Source organism: Hyla sarda, chromosome 1 (genome assembly GCF_029499605.1).
Source record: "Hyla sarda isolate aHylSar1 chromosome 1, aHylSar1.hap1, whole genome shotgun sequence".
In the NCBI taxonomy this organism is placed as follows: Eukaryota; Metazoa; Chordata; class Amphibia; order Anura; family Hylidae; genus Hyla; species Hyla sarda.
In genome coordinates this window covers 273082528-273099687 of record NC_079189.1, presented here as the reverse complement: position 1 = coordinate 273099687, position 17160 = coordinate 273082528, and the positions used below count along the sequence as shown (strand labels likewise).

Below are 17160 nucleotides of genomic sequence, written 5' to 3'. Positions count from 1 at the left end.
ACTCACCTCCACAGTTGTGGAAGGGTGAGCTGGTCCTGGCTGTCCATCTTCTGCCATCTATGCTGCAAGGACCGTCCGGTGGGGAGGGTTAGTCGTTCCGGGCTGTCCATCTTCACTGGGAGGCCCTCTGGCTGGCCATGGACTAGTGACGTTGCGTTGACAACGATACGTAGGGACATCCGTGCGCAGCAGACGTCTGTGATGTCCCTGCGCATGAACGTCCCTGCGCCGTGGCGTCAACGTAGCGTCACTAGTTCGGGGCCGGCCCGGAGCGAAGGAGAGGGCTCCTGGTGAAGATGGACAGCTCGGAACGACTAACCCTCCCCACCGGACGGTCCCTGCAGCATAGATGTAATTGCAGATACAGATAACTTCCAAAATCGTGAATATCGGCCGATAATATCGGCAAAACAGATAATCGGTCGATCCCTAATTAACACCCCGTCATCATCACCCTGTCATTATCACCCCGTCATCACCCCCATAATCATCACCCTGTCATTATCACCCCGTCATTATCACCCCGCCATTATCACCCCCTCATCATTACCCTCGTAATCATCACCCTGTCATTATCACCCTGTCATTATCAACCAGTCATTATCAACCAGTCATTATCACCCCGTCATTATCACCCCGTCATTATCACCCCGTCATCACCCCGTCATTATAACTCCGTCATTATAACCCCGTCATTATCACCCCGCCATTATCACCCCCTCATCATTGCCCTCATAATCATCACCCCGTCATTATCACCCCGTCATTATCACCCCGTCATCATCACCCCGTCATCATCACCCCGTCATCATCACCCCCGTCATCATCACCCCCGTCATCATCACCCCCGTCATCATCACCCACGTCATCATCACCCCCGTCATCATCACCCCCGTCATCATCACCCCCGTCATCATCACCCCCGTCATCATCACCCCCGTCATCATCACCCCCGTCATCATCACCCCCGTCATCATCACCCCCGTCATCATCACCCCCGTCATCATCCCCCCTTCATCTCCCCCCCCTTCATCATCACCGCCTGTCAATCCCTTAGTCATCATCCAGACACCCCTTTTGTTTTCTACTCACCTCCACAGTTGTGGAAGGGTGAGCTGGTCCGGGCTGTCCATCTTCTGCCATCTATGCTGCAAGGATCGTCCGGTGGGGAGGGTTAGTCGTTCCGGGCTGTCCATCTTCACCGGGAGGCCCTCTGGCTGGCCATGGACTAGTGACGTTGCGTTGACAACGATACGTAGGGACGTCCGTGCGCAGCAGACTTCTGTGATGTCCCTGCGCATGAACGTCCCTGCGCCGTGGCGTCAACGCAGCGTCACTAGTTCGGGGCCGGCCCGGAGCGGAGGAGAGGGCTCCTGGTGAAGATGGACAGTTCGGAACGACTAACCCTCCCCACCGGACGGTCCCTGCAGCATAGATGGCCGAAGATGGATCGCCAGGCCCATCCCCTCACAGATAAGCCAGAAGCGGTTTTTGTTCACTCGAGAATAAGCCGAGGGGGCTTATACTCGAGTATATACAGTAGTTTTACTCTCTTTGGCAATGAGTCTTTCTGTCTCTACATTTGCAGCTTTTATCTGTTTTTTACATATTCTACATTTTTCTCTATAGCTTTTTAATGCTTCTTCACTGGCGTCCTGTTTTAGTAGTTTAAATGCTTTATTTTTGTCATTTATTGCCCCCTTAACATCTCTATTCATCCGCATTGATTTTCTCCTATTCCTGACCCTTCTATTGCCATAAGGTATATACCTCTTAGGTATATTATATATACCTCCGTAATCGGGAGAAATTGGGTTACAAATTTTGAGGGGCTTTTTCTCCTTTTACCGATTATGAAAAGGTAAAGTTGAGGTAAAGTTGGGGCCCAAAAACTGGGTCTACAAGAACATTCGAGTGTAAAAAATTAAGATTTTGAATTTTCTCCTTCACTCCTTGCTGCTATTCCTGTGAAACACCTAAAGGGTTAACACACTTTATGAATGTCATTTTGAATACTTTGAGGGGTGCATTTTTTATAATGGGGTAATTTATGGGGTATTTCTAATATAAAGACCCCTCAAATCCACTTAAAAACCTAACTGGTCTCTGAAAAATTCAGATTTTGAAAATTTTGTGGAAAATTGCTGCTGAACTTTGAAGCCCTCTGATGTCTTCCAAAAGTAAAAACATGTAAACTTTATGATGCAAATATAAAGTAGACATATTGTATATAGGAATCAATATATAATTTATTTGGAATATTCATTTTCTTCACAGGCAGAGAGTTTCAAAGTTAGAAATATTCAAAATTTTCATGAAATTTGGGGATTTTTCACCAAGAAAGGATGCAAGTAACAACAAAAATGTACCACTATGCTAAAGTAGAATATGTCACAAATTTATTAATGCATAAAGTGACAGTGGTAAGAATTGCAAAAAAGGGCTTAGTCCTTAAGGTGAAAAAGGGCTCAGTCCCCTTAAGGACACAGCTCATTTTCACCTTAAGGACGCAGGCCTTTTTTGCAAATCTGACCACTGTCACTTTAAGCATTAATAACTCTGGGATGCTTTTACCTTTCATTCTGATTCCGAGATTGTTTTTTCGTGACATATTCTTCTTTATGTTAGTGGTAAAATTTTGTCGATACTTGCATAATTTCTTGGTGAAAAATTCCCAAATTTCATGAAAAATGTTGCATTTTTTTAACTTTGAAACTCTCTGCTTAAAAGGAAAATGGATATTCCAAATAAATTATATATGTCTACTTCGTGTTTGCATCATTAAGTTGACATGTTGTTACTTTTGGAAGACATCAGAGGGTTTCAAAGTATAGCAGCAATTTTCCAATTTTTCACAAAATTTTCAAAATCTGAATTTTTTAGGGACCAGTTCAGTTTTGAAGTGGATTTGAGGGGTCTTCATATTAGAAATACCCCACTAATGACCCCATTATAAAAACTGCACCCATCAAAGTATTCAAAATGACATTCAGTAAGTGTGTTAACCCTTTAGGTGTTTCACAGGAATAGCAGCAAAGTGAAGGAGAAAATTCAAAATCTTCCTTTTTTCCACTCGCATGTTCTTGTAGACCCAGTTTTTGAATTTTTACAAGGGGTAAAAGGAGAAAAATCTTCCTAATATTTGTAACCCAATTTCTCTCGAGTAAGGAAATACCTCATATGTGTATGTCAAGTGTTCTGTGGGTGCATTAGAAAGCTCAGAAGCGAAGGAGCGACAATAGGATATTGGAGAGTGAATGTTTCTGAAATGGTTTTTGGGGGGAATGTGACATTTAGGAAGCCCCTATGGTGCCAGAACAGCAAGAAAACCCCCACATGGCATACATTTTTGGAAACTACACCCCTCAGGGAACATAACAAGGGGTCCAGTGAGCCTTAACACCCCACAGGTGTTTGACGACTTTTCGTTAAATTTGGACGTGTACATGAATTTATTTTATTTTTCTCACTAAAATGCTGGTTTTTCCCCAAATTTTACATTTCTACAAGGGGTAATAGGAGAAAATTCTTCTGAGTATGGAAATACCTCATGTGTGGACTAAAAGTGCTCTGCTGGCGCATTACAATGCTCAGAAGAGAAGGAGCGCCAATGAGCTTATGGAGAGAGAATTTGGTTGGAATAGAAGTCGGGGGCCTTGTGCATTTACACAGCCCCCCGTGGTGCCAGAACAGTGGACCCCGCCACATGTGACCCCATTTTGGAAACTACACCCCCCCCACAGAATTTAATAAGGGGTGCAGTGAGCATTTACACCCCAATGGCTTTTGACAGATCCTTGGAACAGTGGGCTGTGCAAATGAAAAATTTATTTTTTCATTTTCACGGACCACTGTCCCAAAAATCTGTCAGACACCTGTGGGGCGTAAATGCTCTCTGTACCCCTTATTACATTCCATGAGAGGTGTGGTTTCCAAAATGGGGTCACATGTGGGGGGGTCCATTGTTCTGGGACTATGGGGGCTTTGTAAACACACATGGCCTTGAATTCCGGGCAAATTTTCTCTCCAAAATCCCAATGGCGCTCCTTCTCTTCTGAACATTGTAGTTCGCCCGCAGAGCACTTTACATCCACATATGGGGTATGTTCTTACTCAGAAGAAATGGGGTTACAAATTTTGGGGGGCTTTTTTCCTATTTTCCCTTGTGAAAATGAAAAATTTAGGGTAACACCAGCATTTTTGTGAAAAAAAATTATTTTCTTCATTTTCCTATCAAACTTTAACATAAATTCGTAAAACACCTGTGGGGTGTTAAAGCTCACTATTCCCCTTGTTACGTTCCGTGAGGGGTGTAGTTTCCAAAATGGGGTCACATGTGGGTATTTATTTTTTTTCGTTTATGTTAGAACCGCTGTAAAATCAGCCACCCCTGTGCAAATCACCAATTTAGGCCTCAAATCTACATAGTGCGCTCTAACTCCTGAGCCTTGTTGTGCACCCGCAGAGCATTTTACGCCCACATATGGGGTATTTCCGCACTCAGGAGAAATTGTGTTACAAATTATGGGGGTCTTTTTTCCTTTTAACGCTTGTGAAAATAAAAAGTATGGGGCAACACCAGTATGTTAGTGTAAAATTTTTTATTTTTTTACACTAACAAGCTGGTGTAGCCCCCAACTTTTCCTTTTCAGGGGTAAAAGGAGAAAAAGCCCCCCCCCCCCCCCCAATTTGTAGGGCAATTTCCCCCGAGTACGGAAATACCCCATATGTGTCCCTAAACTGTTTCCTTGAAATACGTCAGGGCTCCGAAGTGAGAGAGCGCTATGCGCATTTGAGGACTAAATTAGGGATTGCATTGGGGTGGACATAGGGGTATTCTATGCCAGTGATTCTCAAACAGGGTGCCTCCAGCTGTTGCTAAACTCTCAGCATGCCTGGACAGTCAGTGGCTGTCCAGAAATGCTGGGAGTTGTTGTTTTGCAACAGCTGGAGGCTCTGTTTTGGAAACACTGCCATACGATATGTTTTTTATTTTTTTGGGGGGACAGTGTAAGGGGGTGTATATGTTGTGTTTTACTCACAGTCTGGGCATGCTGGGAGTTGTAGTTTAGCAACATCTGGAGGATAACAGTTTGGTGACCACTACACAGTGGTCTCCAAACAGTGGTCCTCCAGATGTTGCTAAACTACAACTCCCAGCATGCCCTGACAGCCAATGCCTGTCTGGGCATGCCGGGAGTTGTAGTTTTGCCACATCTGGAGCATCACTCTCCGCCAGCAGGATCCGACACCGCCACCGGTTAAGCAAGGACTTATTCCCTGTGCCCCGCTCTCCCCGGACTAACACATGTGGGCGGAGGTCTGGCAGCGGCGATGGCGGGTGCGTGGCGATGGCGGGGGCACTTGCCCCCGCCATCGCCGAAGCCAGACCTCCGGAATGCCGCTGCCGGACACCCGAATCGCCGCGCATGCGCCCCCCCCCCCCCACACACACACCCGATCGCTGATCGGGTTAATCAAATGGGGTCCCGGGGTGTCGGGTGGGAGTGGTCTCCTGCCGGACACCCCGGGACTTTAGCTAATTAACCCGATCAGTGCCGTGGGAGCGCCCACAATGAACGCCGCCTTTATACGGCGGAATGCGCAAAGGTATCGCATTATCCGCCGTATAAATGCGGCGTCCAGCACGACGGGGGTTAAGCTGAACTTCTCACCTGCCGGAGACAAAATGAGTATGAGAAGCATACTCATTTTCAATTAAAGTTATATGGGGAGATTTTCTAAATCTGTACAAATATAAAGTGGACCATTTGCCATAGCAACTAATCAGATTGCTTGTTTAATTTTTCAGAGGCCTTGTTAAAAATGAAAGAAGCTATCTGATTGGTTGCTATGGGCAGCTGGTAAATTTTTCTCTGCACAGATTTTAATAAATCTCCTCCATAATTTTTTTTATATTAGTAAAATAATACAAAACCTATACAAATTGGTTATCATTTTAATTGTTTAAATCTACAAAAGTTAAATGATGTGTCATTTTTAGAATAATTTTTTTTGTTTTACCGTAGATTTTGTGATAAAATGAGTGATATTACAAAGTACAATCGATGCAAAAAACTGGTGGAAAATTTTATCAGGCGAGAAAAAAAATGAAAGTGCAAAAATACAATGAAAAAACACTGTTGTCCTCAAGGGGTTAAACATTTAAAAATTGTATTTTTACTGTCAAGAAGGTCTTCATTTTCAAGTGCACACTCCTCAAAAGGGTGATACAGCATCACCGATTCTGTTGCTACTTCCAACAGCATTGCAGAAAGCCATTGCATCTTCCAATATCTCCATGTGCATTTTAACATCGGCAGGCATATACTGACAACCAGGGATAATTGATACTGCTTTATTTTAATGTGAATAAGCCTAAGAAATCCATGAGTGCATTGAAGAAGCTGTTAGGTACCATAGGTTACCACATGTTTTCATAACTGAGCCTTTAAACACTTAAAAACTTCACAAATGTATTCCTAACAGTGTTATACAGGGCTTTAACCCCTTAAGGACTCAGCCCATTTTGGCCTTAAGGACTCAGACAATTAAATTTTTACGTTTTCAGTTTTTCCTCCTCGCCTTCTAAAAATCATAACTCTTTTATATTTTCATCCACAGACTAGTATGAGGGCTTGTTTTTTGCGCGACCAGTTGTCCTTTGTAATGACATCACTCATTATATCATAAAATGTATGGCGCAACCAAAAAACACAATTTTTGTGGGGAAATTAAAACGAAAAACGCAATTATGCTAATTTTGGAAGGTTTTGTTTTCACGACGTACAATTTATGGTAAAAATGACGTGTGTTCTTTATTCTGAGGGTCAATACGATTAAAATGATACCCATTATTATATACTTTTATATTATTGTTGCGCTTAAAAAAAATCACAAACTTTTTAACCAAATTAGAACGTTTATAATCCCTTTATTTTGAGGACCTCTAACTTTTTTATTTTTCCGTATAAGCGGCGGTATGGGGGCTCATTTTTTGCGCCATGATCTGTACTTTTTTTTGATACCACATTTGCATATAAAAAACTTTTAATACATTTTTTTATAATTTTTTTTTTTTATAAAATGTATTAAAAAAGTAGGAATTTTGTACTTTTTTTTTCCGTTCACGCCATTCACCGTATGGAATCATTAACATTTTATTTTAATAGTTCGGACATTTACGCACGCGGCGATACCAAATATGTCTATGAAAAATGTTTTTTTACGCTTTTTGGGGGTAAAATAGGAAAAAACGGACGTTTTACTTTTTTATTGGGGAGGGGATTTTTCACTTTTTTTTAACTTTTACTTTTACATTTTTTTTTACACTTGAATAGTCCCCATAGGGGACTATTCATAGCAATACCATGATTGCTAATACTGATCTGTTCTATGTTTAGGACATAGAACAGATCAGTATTATCGGTCATCTTCTGCTCTGGTCTGCTCGATCACAGACCAGAGCAGGAGACGCCGGGAGCCGGACGGAGGAAGGAGAGGGGACCTCCGTCCGGCGTTCTGAATGATCGGATCCCCGCAGCAGCGCTGCGGGCGATCCGATCGTTCATTTAAATCGCGCACTGCCGCAGATGCCGGGATCTGTATTGATCCCGGCACCTGAGGGGTTAATGGCGGACGCCCGCATTGCCGGCGGGTCCCTGGCTGCGATCAGCAGCCGGGATCAGCCGCGCATGACACGGGCATCGCTCCGATGCCCGCGGTTATGCACAGGACGTAAATGTACGTCCTGGTGCGTTAAGTACCACCTCACCAGGACGTACATTTACGTCCTGCGTCCTTAAGGGGTTAAAGGGGTATTCCAGGAAAAAAACTTTTTTTTTTTATATATCAACTGTCTCCAGAAAGTTAAACAGATTTGTAAATTACTTCTATTAAAAAATCTTAATCCTTTCAGCACTTATGAGTTTCTGAAGTTAAGGTTGTTCTTTTCTGTCTAAGTGCTCTCTGATGACACGTGTCTCGGGAAACGCCCAGTTTAGAAGCAAATCCCCATAGCAAACCTCTTCTAAACTGGGTGGTTCCTGAGACAGGTGTCATCAGAGAGCACTTAGACAGAAAAGAGCAACCTTAACTTCAGAAGCTCATAAGTACTGAAAGGATTAAGATTTTTTAATAGAAGTAATTTACAAATCTGTTTAACTTTCTGGAGCCAGTTGAGATATATATATATATATATATATATATATATATATATATAAATATATAAAAAGTTTTTTCCTGGATAACCCCTTTAAAGCTGGAAGCCAGTGTCTTAAATGTGTTAAGGGACTTATTTTATTGTCGGTTCGCATCAAAGCGAGCCAAGTCGAACTGGCAATTTTGAAAATGTTCAACAAGACAACTCTTTGGACATACCTCGATGTCTATTTGTTGCTTTGCTCTGGATTTTTTTTTTTTTTTTTTTTTAAGTGTACTTGTACAGACTGTACAGACCCCTATCTCTGGGAAGTAGTAAACAGCTAACAATTTTTTCTGCCATCACCCTCTTTTCTGCTATTTGTATACTGTACATGTTGGATAGACTATCACCAATTTGAGGATTTTGGTTAAGATGATACAATTTGTTTGAAAAAACCAGACCAAGGCCTATAAATAGTTAAACATTTGTCATACAAACTGGTCTAGTGGATGATAGAGCTATTCAGAATACATACAATTAAGTTCTATTTACAGTTTAGTTCCTTACTACTGTAGAGCACTGCATACTACCACATTAATCCCATATCAATCTTATATCACCAGGAATATTAGGTATTAGGAGGGGTTATCTGGTGAAAATTATTATTTTTAATATTCCCAGGCTGCGTAATAAAAAATAAAAAAAAACACAACTAGCCTCTACTTACCTTCTGCAATCTCCTGATGCCTCTGGAAAGATTCTCTGCCTATTGCTGGGGGGGGGGGGGTCAACGAATCACAATGCAGCTCAGCGATAGGCTGAGCAGCAATACAACGTATTGGGACCCAGCACCAGCAAGAAGACCAGAACAGAAAGACTTTTTTCACCAACCTAGACAACCAGAGATTAAGACCCTTTTGGCCACTAGGTATAACAAGGAATACTTTTAATTAGCTTTAAAGTACACATATCTAAAAATGTTTGATGTCAATAAAGTTGCTTTACTAAAGGTATTTGGAAATCCCCCTTCTTGCTTTATTGGTAGACTGCTACAAATGATTTGTGGTACTTAGTGTAGAAACAACAGCAACACATTTTACACAACATAGATGGTGGAGAGACACTTATCAAATAAACTAATCAATTTCCTTTTACTTGCTTTCTCTACACTTGCTAAAAAGAAAAAAAAAAAAATTGGTATTTACCATGAAATCTCCAGTGACCACAAGTGCCATTTTTCTGGCCTCCAAATTGCCTCTATGTTTTCTAAAGATGCTGTCATCCAGAAGATCTTGCCCACTTCCAAAGAGATTGTTGTTATGTTCCCAATAATCATCAAGGATATCACTGATTAAGTAAGCAAACCATGTTTTTAATGTTAAAACACCATCCATTAACACATATCGATAAGCAATACCTGAGAATAAGTTTTGCTTTATGACAAACTATAGATATTTTGCATAGTTATATACCCTATCTTGTTTACCAGGAATCAAATAATTAGCAATTTGTCATATAAATATATATATATATCTATAAAAAATCCTGTGTGGAAAACTAGTCTTAGCCATATCATAGGGGTAACAACGCAAATACAAAGGCAGATCTCATTCACCAAAAACTACAAAAATGTACATTTGCTTTAATAGCATGTTTCACGTGTTCTTTATTAAAAGGGTTAAAAAGTCTGTAATTAGGCTAGGGCCTCCCTTCTCTACTGTGCATATTTTCTAAGGATGGGTCATCAATTTTTAATTGGTGGGGGCTGACATTCAGCACCCTCATTTAACAGTTGTTTGCCAGAGCTACATATACAGAGAGAATAATGCTAGTACAGGAGAGAGCTTGGTTCATTGCAAAGTGGCCGTTCTGGCTTACTGCAATTCAGCTCTTTCAGCTCTAACCCACTGTGGGCACTAGAATAAAGCTGTCAGCTTCTTTCTCTGAGCACCAGGGCTCTAACAAATAGCTGTTAGATGGGGTATCGGGTGTGAAGCCACAAATTATCTGATAATAATGGCTAGTGTTGAGGGAGCCGATTGTGGCGAACCTGGATTCCAAAGTGAATGTTTGGTTTTGCTCGGCTTGCTGAACTTTAGAAGTGGGAGGAGCAGGGGGTGGTGATCAGCATATCACAGAATAACTCCAGGTTATGATAGGATTTGCTGGTTTTATGTGTCAATCACCTCAAAGGCCAATAGGAGACAGCAAGGGTGTGAGAGGTTTTAAACAGTCATAAAGGCTCACATGCTGTTCACTGCTCATTCTTGAGAGAGAGAAGAGAGAGAGAAGAGAGAGAGAGGGAAAGAGAGAGAAGAGAGAGAGAGAGAGCGAGAGAGAGCGAGAGAGAGAAGATAGAGCGAGAGAGAGGTGATATACAGTATAGGGAAAGAAGGTAGACAGAAATAGGGAAAAAGGAAAGCCAGTGTGTGTGTGTGTGTGTGTGTGTGTGTGTGTTTTTTTGTGCGTGTGTGGGAGAACAGAAGCCAGAAGTCTCATCCAGAAGCCAGAATCCTGATCTATAAGATCTGCAGTGCACAAATCCTACAGGTGCTATACAAATTTCCACAGCATGCGAGCCCAAGGCCGTCACTCACCTGGTGCTTCTCCTGCCCCAGTCTCTGCCTCTCTGCCTCTCTGCTCCGGCACAACTGTCCCTGTCCCCTAGGGTGCGCACGCGCAGGAGCTTTAAGATTTAAAGGGCCAGTGCGCTCATTAGTGTAATTCACCTGTGGCTCTCTACCATCTGGCAACAGACCCGACAGTCGTTATCTCAGGCTTCACGCATGAAAGAGCAACCGGATAAAAGTAGAAGACCTGTGGCTCTTTGATAAATTCCTCCACCCTCCTCCCTTCCTTGCAGGATCTTTGTTGCCTTGTGCCTGAGAGAATGCATTCCTGAGAGTTGCCTTACTGTGTATCTGATCCTTTGATCTGTGAATTGACCTTGCTCCTCTGCCGCCTGCCTACTGACCTTCTGTTACATTCTGACTACGCTACTTTGACGCCTGCCTTGACGTTCTGTTATCCTGACTACGAGCCGCTTTATTCCTCCTGTGCCTCGCATCTCCTCAGCCGCCTGTGTGGTCGAGCTGTGCCAGGGGAAGTGACCTTGTAACAGAACTGGATGTGGATCTTCTACCAGTGTGGCTGATGACTCGGACCGTATCAGGGAGCGGAGTCTATGGTGCCGCTGGTGTTCGCCAGAGCGTGCCGCAAGGTAGGATGGCCTTGCTATGGAGACACCCAGGTCGCTACCCACGACACGGCTTGACCACACAGGTAACTGAGCAAGGCGAGGTACCGAAGGAGGAGGCTGTAGCGTAGTCAACGTAGCAGAAGGTCAAGGCAGGCGCCAAAGGTTCGTAGTCAAAAAACGTAGCAGGAAGGTCTGGATACACGGGTATGGCAAAACAGGCAATAGGGAACTCTTTCTCTCAGGCAATAGGCACTGAAGATCCGGCAGGGGGGTGGGGGAGGTGCAACAACTTATAATGTGCTGTCAGGTGCTTTTAATAATTATGGGCGTACTGGCCCTTTAACCCCTTAAGGACTCCGCCCATTTGGGCCTTAAGGACTCAATTTTATTTTTACGTTTTCTTTTTTTCCTCCTCGCTTTCAAAAAAACATAACGCTTTTATTTTTTCATCCACAGACTAGTATTAGGGCTTGTTTTTTGTCCGTTGTAATGCCATCACTCACTTTACCATAAAATATATGGCGCAACCAAAACGGTACTATTTGTGTGGGAAAATGAAAAAGAAAACCACAATTTTGCAAATTTTGGAAGGTTTTGTTTTCACGCTGTACAATTTATGGTAAAAACCAACATGTGTTCTTTATTCTTTGGGTCAATACGATTAAAATGATACCCATGATAGCATACTTTTCTATTACTGGTGCACTTAAAAAAAATCTTACTAATTTGGTTAAAAAGTTTATGTTTAAAATCCCCCTATTTTGAAGACCTATAACTTTTTCATTTTACCGTATAAGCGGTGGTGTCAGGATTCGGCAGGCAGATGGTTGATCCTGTGTGTCAGAGAGGGATTGGCGTGGACCGTACCGGTGGACCGGTTCTAAGTTGCTACTGGTATTCACCAGAGCCCACCGAAAAGCAGGATGGTCTTGCAGCGGCGGTAGCAACCAGGTCGTATCCACCGGTAACGGCTCAACCTCTCTGACTGCTGAGATAGGCGCGGTACAAGGGATTAGGCAAGAGCAAGGTCGGACGTAGGAAAAGGTCAGGGCAGGCAGCAAGGATCGTAGTGAGGGGCAACGGCAAGAGGTCTGGAACACTGGCTTGGGACATACAAGGAACTCTTTCACTGGCACAATGGCAACAAGATCCGGCAAGGAAGGGAAGGGGAAGTGAGGTTATATAGGGAAGTGCACAGGTGAACACACTAATTAGAACCAGGCGCCAGTCAGCGGCGCACTGGCCCTTTAAATCGCAGAGAGCCGTGGGGGACAGTACAGACGGGGAACGAGTCTGGTAAGCGGGCCGGGATGCGAATCGCGAGCGGGCGCGTCCCGCATCGCGGATCGCATCCCGGCTAGGGACATTATCGCAGCGCTCCCGGTCAGCGGGTTTGACCGGGGCGATGCGAACAGGAAAACGCTGCGAGCGCTCCGGGGAGGAGCGGGGACCCGGAGCGCTCGGCGTAACAGGTGGTATGAGGGCTAATATTTTGCAGCGTGATCTGTACTTTTTATTAATACAATAGTTGCTTATTTAAAACTTTTAATACATTTTTTATTTTTTGGAATAAAATGTTATAAAAAAGCAGCTATTTTGGATTTTTTTTTTACGTTCACGCCATTCACATTTTATTTTAATAGTTCAGATATTTACGCACGTGGCGATACCAAATATGTATATATATATATATATATATATATATATATATATATTTTTTTTTTTTTTACACTTTTTGGGGGTGAAATAGGGAAAATGGGACAATTTACGTTTTTATAGAGGTTTTTCAATTTTGTTTTTACTTTTATTTTTACACTTTAATAGTCCCCATAGCACTGATCAGTATTATCGGTCATCTTCTGCACTGGTCTGCTCAATAGCAGATCAGAGCAGAAGACCGATGGAAGGCAGCGGAGGCAGGTGAGGGGACCTCCGTCTGCCGTTCTGGATGATCAGATCGCCACGGCAACGCTGCAAGCGATCCGATCATCGATTTTAGTGACCGCAATGCTCCAGATGCCGTGATCTGTATTGATCACGGCATCTGAGGGGTTAATGGCAGACATCCACGCGATCAAATTTTGTGTATATATTCGCTATATATTCGAAATTGTGAATATTTGCTTTTTTCTCGCATATTCGCATATGCGAATATTCACATATTCCTTCTTTTCACTTGTGCGCCAATTAGAATGACGCAAATACACTTGTCAGAGGTTATCAACAACATCCCTAGCAACCAATAGTAAAGTTGCCCACCTCCCTCAGTGGTGTCTTCGCAAATTCGAATATGGGCAATGCCGCTTATCACAACCCAAGACCTCTCCTCTGGTCCGAACCCCTCCCAATCTACAAGAAAGAAACGTTTTCCTCTGATGAGTTTGGCGTCCAGAATTTCTTTGATCGAATATGCATCCGAGGTACCCGAGATAGGAGTAGGAGAAAGTCCTTTTTAGAGAAGAGGTTACAGATGAAGGGTTTCAAGAGGGAGACATGAAAAGAATTTGGGATCCGAAGGGAGATAAAGAGAATAAGCCACTGGATTTAGGCGTTTCTTGACTTTGTAATGACTCAAATAGCGTGGACCTAGTTTGTAACAGGGTACTTTGAAGCGGGTGTATTTAGATGACAACCACACTTTGTCCCCGAGTTACTATTCGGGAGGACGCCTTTTCTTGTCCACTTGAAATTTCATACGGGTCATGGCACAAAGAAGGGAGAGAAGAGTCTTCTTCCAGATGGAGAAGTTCCGTACAAGTTCATCAGCCATAGGGACACTGGAGGGAGAAGACAAGGGCAAAGGTGGACGAGGATGAAGTCCATAGACTACAAAGAAGGGTAAAGTTCCTGTGGATTCGGTATCCTTATGGTTGTACGAAAACTCTGCCCAGGGTAGTAGATCGGCCCAGTCGTCTTGGCGGGCAGAAACAAAGAGGCGAAGGTAATCTCCCAAGACCTGATTCACCCACTCAACTTGACCATTAGATTGAGGATGAGAGGCAAAGGAGAAATCCAGCTTAACTTGAACATGTGAGCAGAGTGCCCTCCAGAATTTTGAAATGAACTGGACTCCCCGGTCAGATACAATGGGCCTCATTTACTAAGCTGAAACCGACCAGTTTTTGTCTGGTTATTCTGTCTGAGACATGTCTGCGCCAATGTGCGCCTGAAAAATCCGTCAAACCTAAAGAAGGGGCGTGGTCTGTCACAAAAGGGGGCGTGGTCGGCAAAAAAGGGGCATGGTTTCACAACCCGACCGATTTACTATGGAATTCACAGAAAATCCTGTAGGTAAATGAGTGGAAATATTGACCACTAGTGAATAGAGAGGAATCCTGCGTTCTCCTTCCCGCTGGTAGAAACCCGAAACTCTTCATAAATGAGGCCCAATATGTGCCGGTAATCCATGGAGACGGAAGATATGGGAAAGGAACTGTTTAGCGAGTTGAGGTGCAGACGGTTAACCAGGCAAGGGCACAAAGTGAGCCATAAAAAAAATTGATATCCTTTGCCTCTGTTCTCTGAACTCTTTGATTGTCTGTGTGGAGCCAGAATTTTCACTAAATAAGACCTCCGAGGAGCATACAATTTAATTCGCAATCGAGAAGGCGATGAATGGAAAACAGCATTTAACACTCAAGACGGCCATTTTGAGTATCTAGTTATGCCATTTGGACTTTGTAATGCTCCCGCAGTTTTCCAAGAATTTGTTAATGACATCTTTTGTTATTTTTCCTACCTGCGTAGTAGTCTACATGGACAATATCCTGATTTTCTCTCCCAATTTAAAACCTTATCATGTTCATGTCCGCCAAGTCCTGCAGTGTCTATGGGAGAATCGTATTTTTGCCAAGTTGGACTTCAGATGGATCCTACCAAGCTTTCTGCCATCCTGAACTGGCCTCGCCCTTCTGGTCTACGGGCAATTCAACGATTCTTGGGGTTTGCCATCTACTACCATCAATTCATTCCTCCTTTTTCTTCCATAGTAGCTCCAGTAGTAGCCCTTACCAAAAATAATAACAGCAAAAATTGGTCTGCTGAGGCTGAAGAAGCTTTCTCTCGGTTAAAGTCTTCTTTCGCGTCTGCACCTCTTCTCTCCAGACCTGATCCTGGAAAACCGTTCTTTTTGGAGGTTGACGCATCTTCAGTAGGAGCCAGCACTATTCTCACTCATAAAACCTCTAAAACCTTTTTCTCCAAGACCTTTTCACCTGCGGAAAGAAACTATTCTATTGGAGATCGAGAAATCCTTGCCCTTAAACTGGCCTTAGAAAAATGGCACCATCTCCTAGTAGGCTCTACTCATCCTATCAGCATATTTACTGATCACAAAAACCTCTTATATCTACAATCTGCACAACGCCTGAACCCCTGCCAAGCAAGATGATCGCTCTTCTCCCGATTCAACTTCTTCATTAATTTCCGTCCTGCAGAGAAAAATGTTAGAGCCGATGCTCTTTCTCGTTCCTCAGATATTGATGGTCAAGATTTCACTCTACATTATATCATTCCTCCTGAGTGTCTTATTACTGCGGCTCCTGCTTCTCTTCTTCAAGTTACTAACGGGAAGACGTTCTTGTCTCCTCGTCTTAGACGTCGGGTTCTCAGTTGGGACACTCCTCGTTGTTGGCTGGTCACTCTGGGATTAAGAAGTCCTTTCAGGTCCACACTATCCTCAAATCTTGCTCCCCCTATATCACCTCTTCTCCCTGTCAGTTTGATACCTGCGGCTGTAGGCAGACATTCTACCACATTCCAACCAATGTGGGATAAGCTTGGTGGAATTAGAGTTTTTGACCTTATTGCGGGATGGGGTGGCGCCAACCCTTGAGACCCTGAACTCCTTGTTACCCTCACAGATATACTCCTTTATGCATGTCAACCACTTTGTTACCTGTTGCTCAGAATTCTTGTTAAAGTTTGGCCCACTGAGAAACACCCCAAGCTTTGAGGAAGCAGTATTGAAAGCCAACCTAAGAATAGGAGCATATCTCTCTGCCTACCTCTGGTCACTTCGACCCCCCAGGCCACAACTCCACACTTTAGGCGCAGGAACAAGGGCTGACCCTTTCGGACACAGACACCAGGCTCATATTGAGACACTCTGGTTTCTCTAGATGCATTTGATTACAAGAGTCTCACTACAAAGTGGTATCTAGATGGTATAAGACACCAAAATTTTTGTACATCCACAAGCTGTCCGAGTCCAACTTGTGTTGGAGATGTGGAACTCATATTAGTACTCATGCACACATCTGGTGGACGTGCCCGCTCATTTCATCTTTCTGGAGAGAGGTCAATAAAATAATAGACACTGTCATGCATAGCAAGATCTCATTATACCCGTCAGCAGATCTTCTGGGTCTCCCCTCTCTGGGTTACACATCAGGGAAGCGTTACCTTGTCACTCACCTTCTTGCTGCTGCCAAGTCACTTGTACCATTACATTGGATGCAAACAAGCCCACCCTCTGTAGAGGAATGGGTAGCTAAGGTCCATCAGATCTGTAGATTTGAGGAACTGTGCCATAGAGCGCAAAGAACACATGATAAATTCATGACAGTGTGGAAACCGTGGTTAACCTCAGAATATTGCACACGAAGCAGCGCTACCTAGAATGTATCTCATGACTGTCTAGAACTTGTTCCCTTACCACATATATATGAAGTAGTATGTTGGTCTTACATTTATGTGCCACTCCCCCCCCCCCGTCCTCCCTCTCCTCTCCCTCCCCCCCCCCCCGCCCTTCCCCTACCATCTCAAGAGTTCCTTCTATTCTCCAAATTTTGTTGTATGCTGATGTATGGTGTAGGTG

The 17160-nt window shown here is 43.4% G+C and overlaps 1 protein-coding gene across 1 annotated transcript in view; it reads right to left on the bottom strand.

Moving 5' to 3' along the window:
* ATP8B3 (ATPase phospholipid transporting 8B3) overlaps positions 1–17160 on the bottom strand; it is a 1029241-nt gene that overhangs the window by 243177 nt on the left and 768904 nt on the right. Inside the window, exon 23 of the mRNA XM_056572418.1 lies at positions 9349–9490. Coding sequence (XP_056428393.1) covers positions 9349–9490 — 142 coding nt within the window. The remainder of the gene's footprint in view (positions 1–9348; positions 9491–17160) is intronic.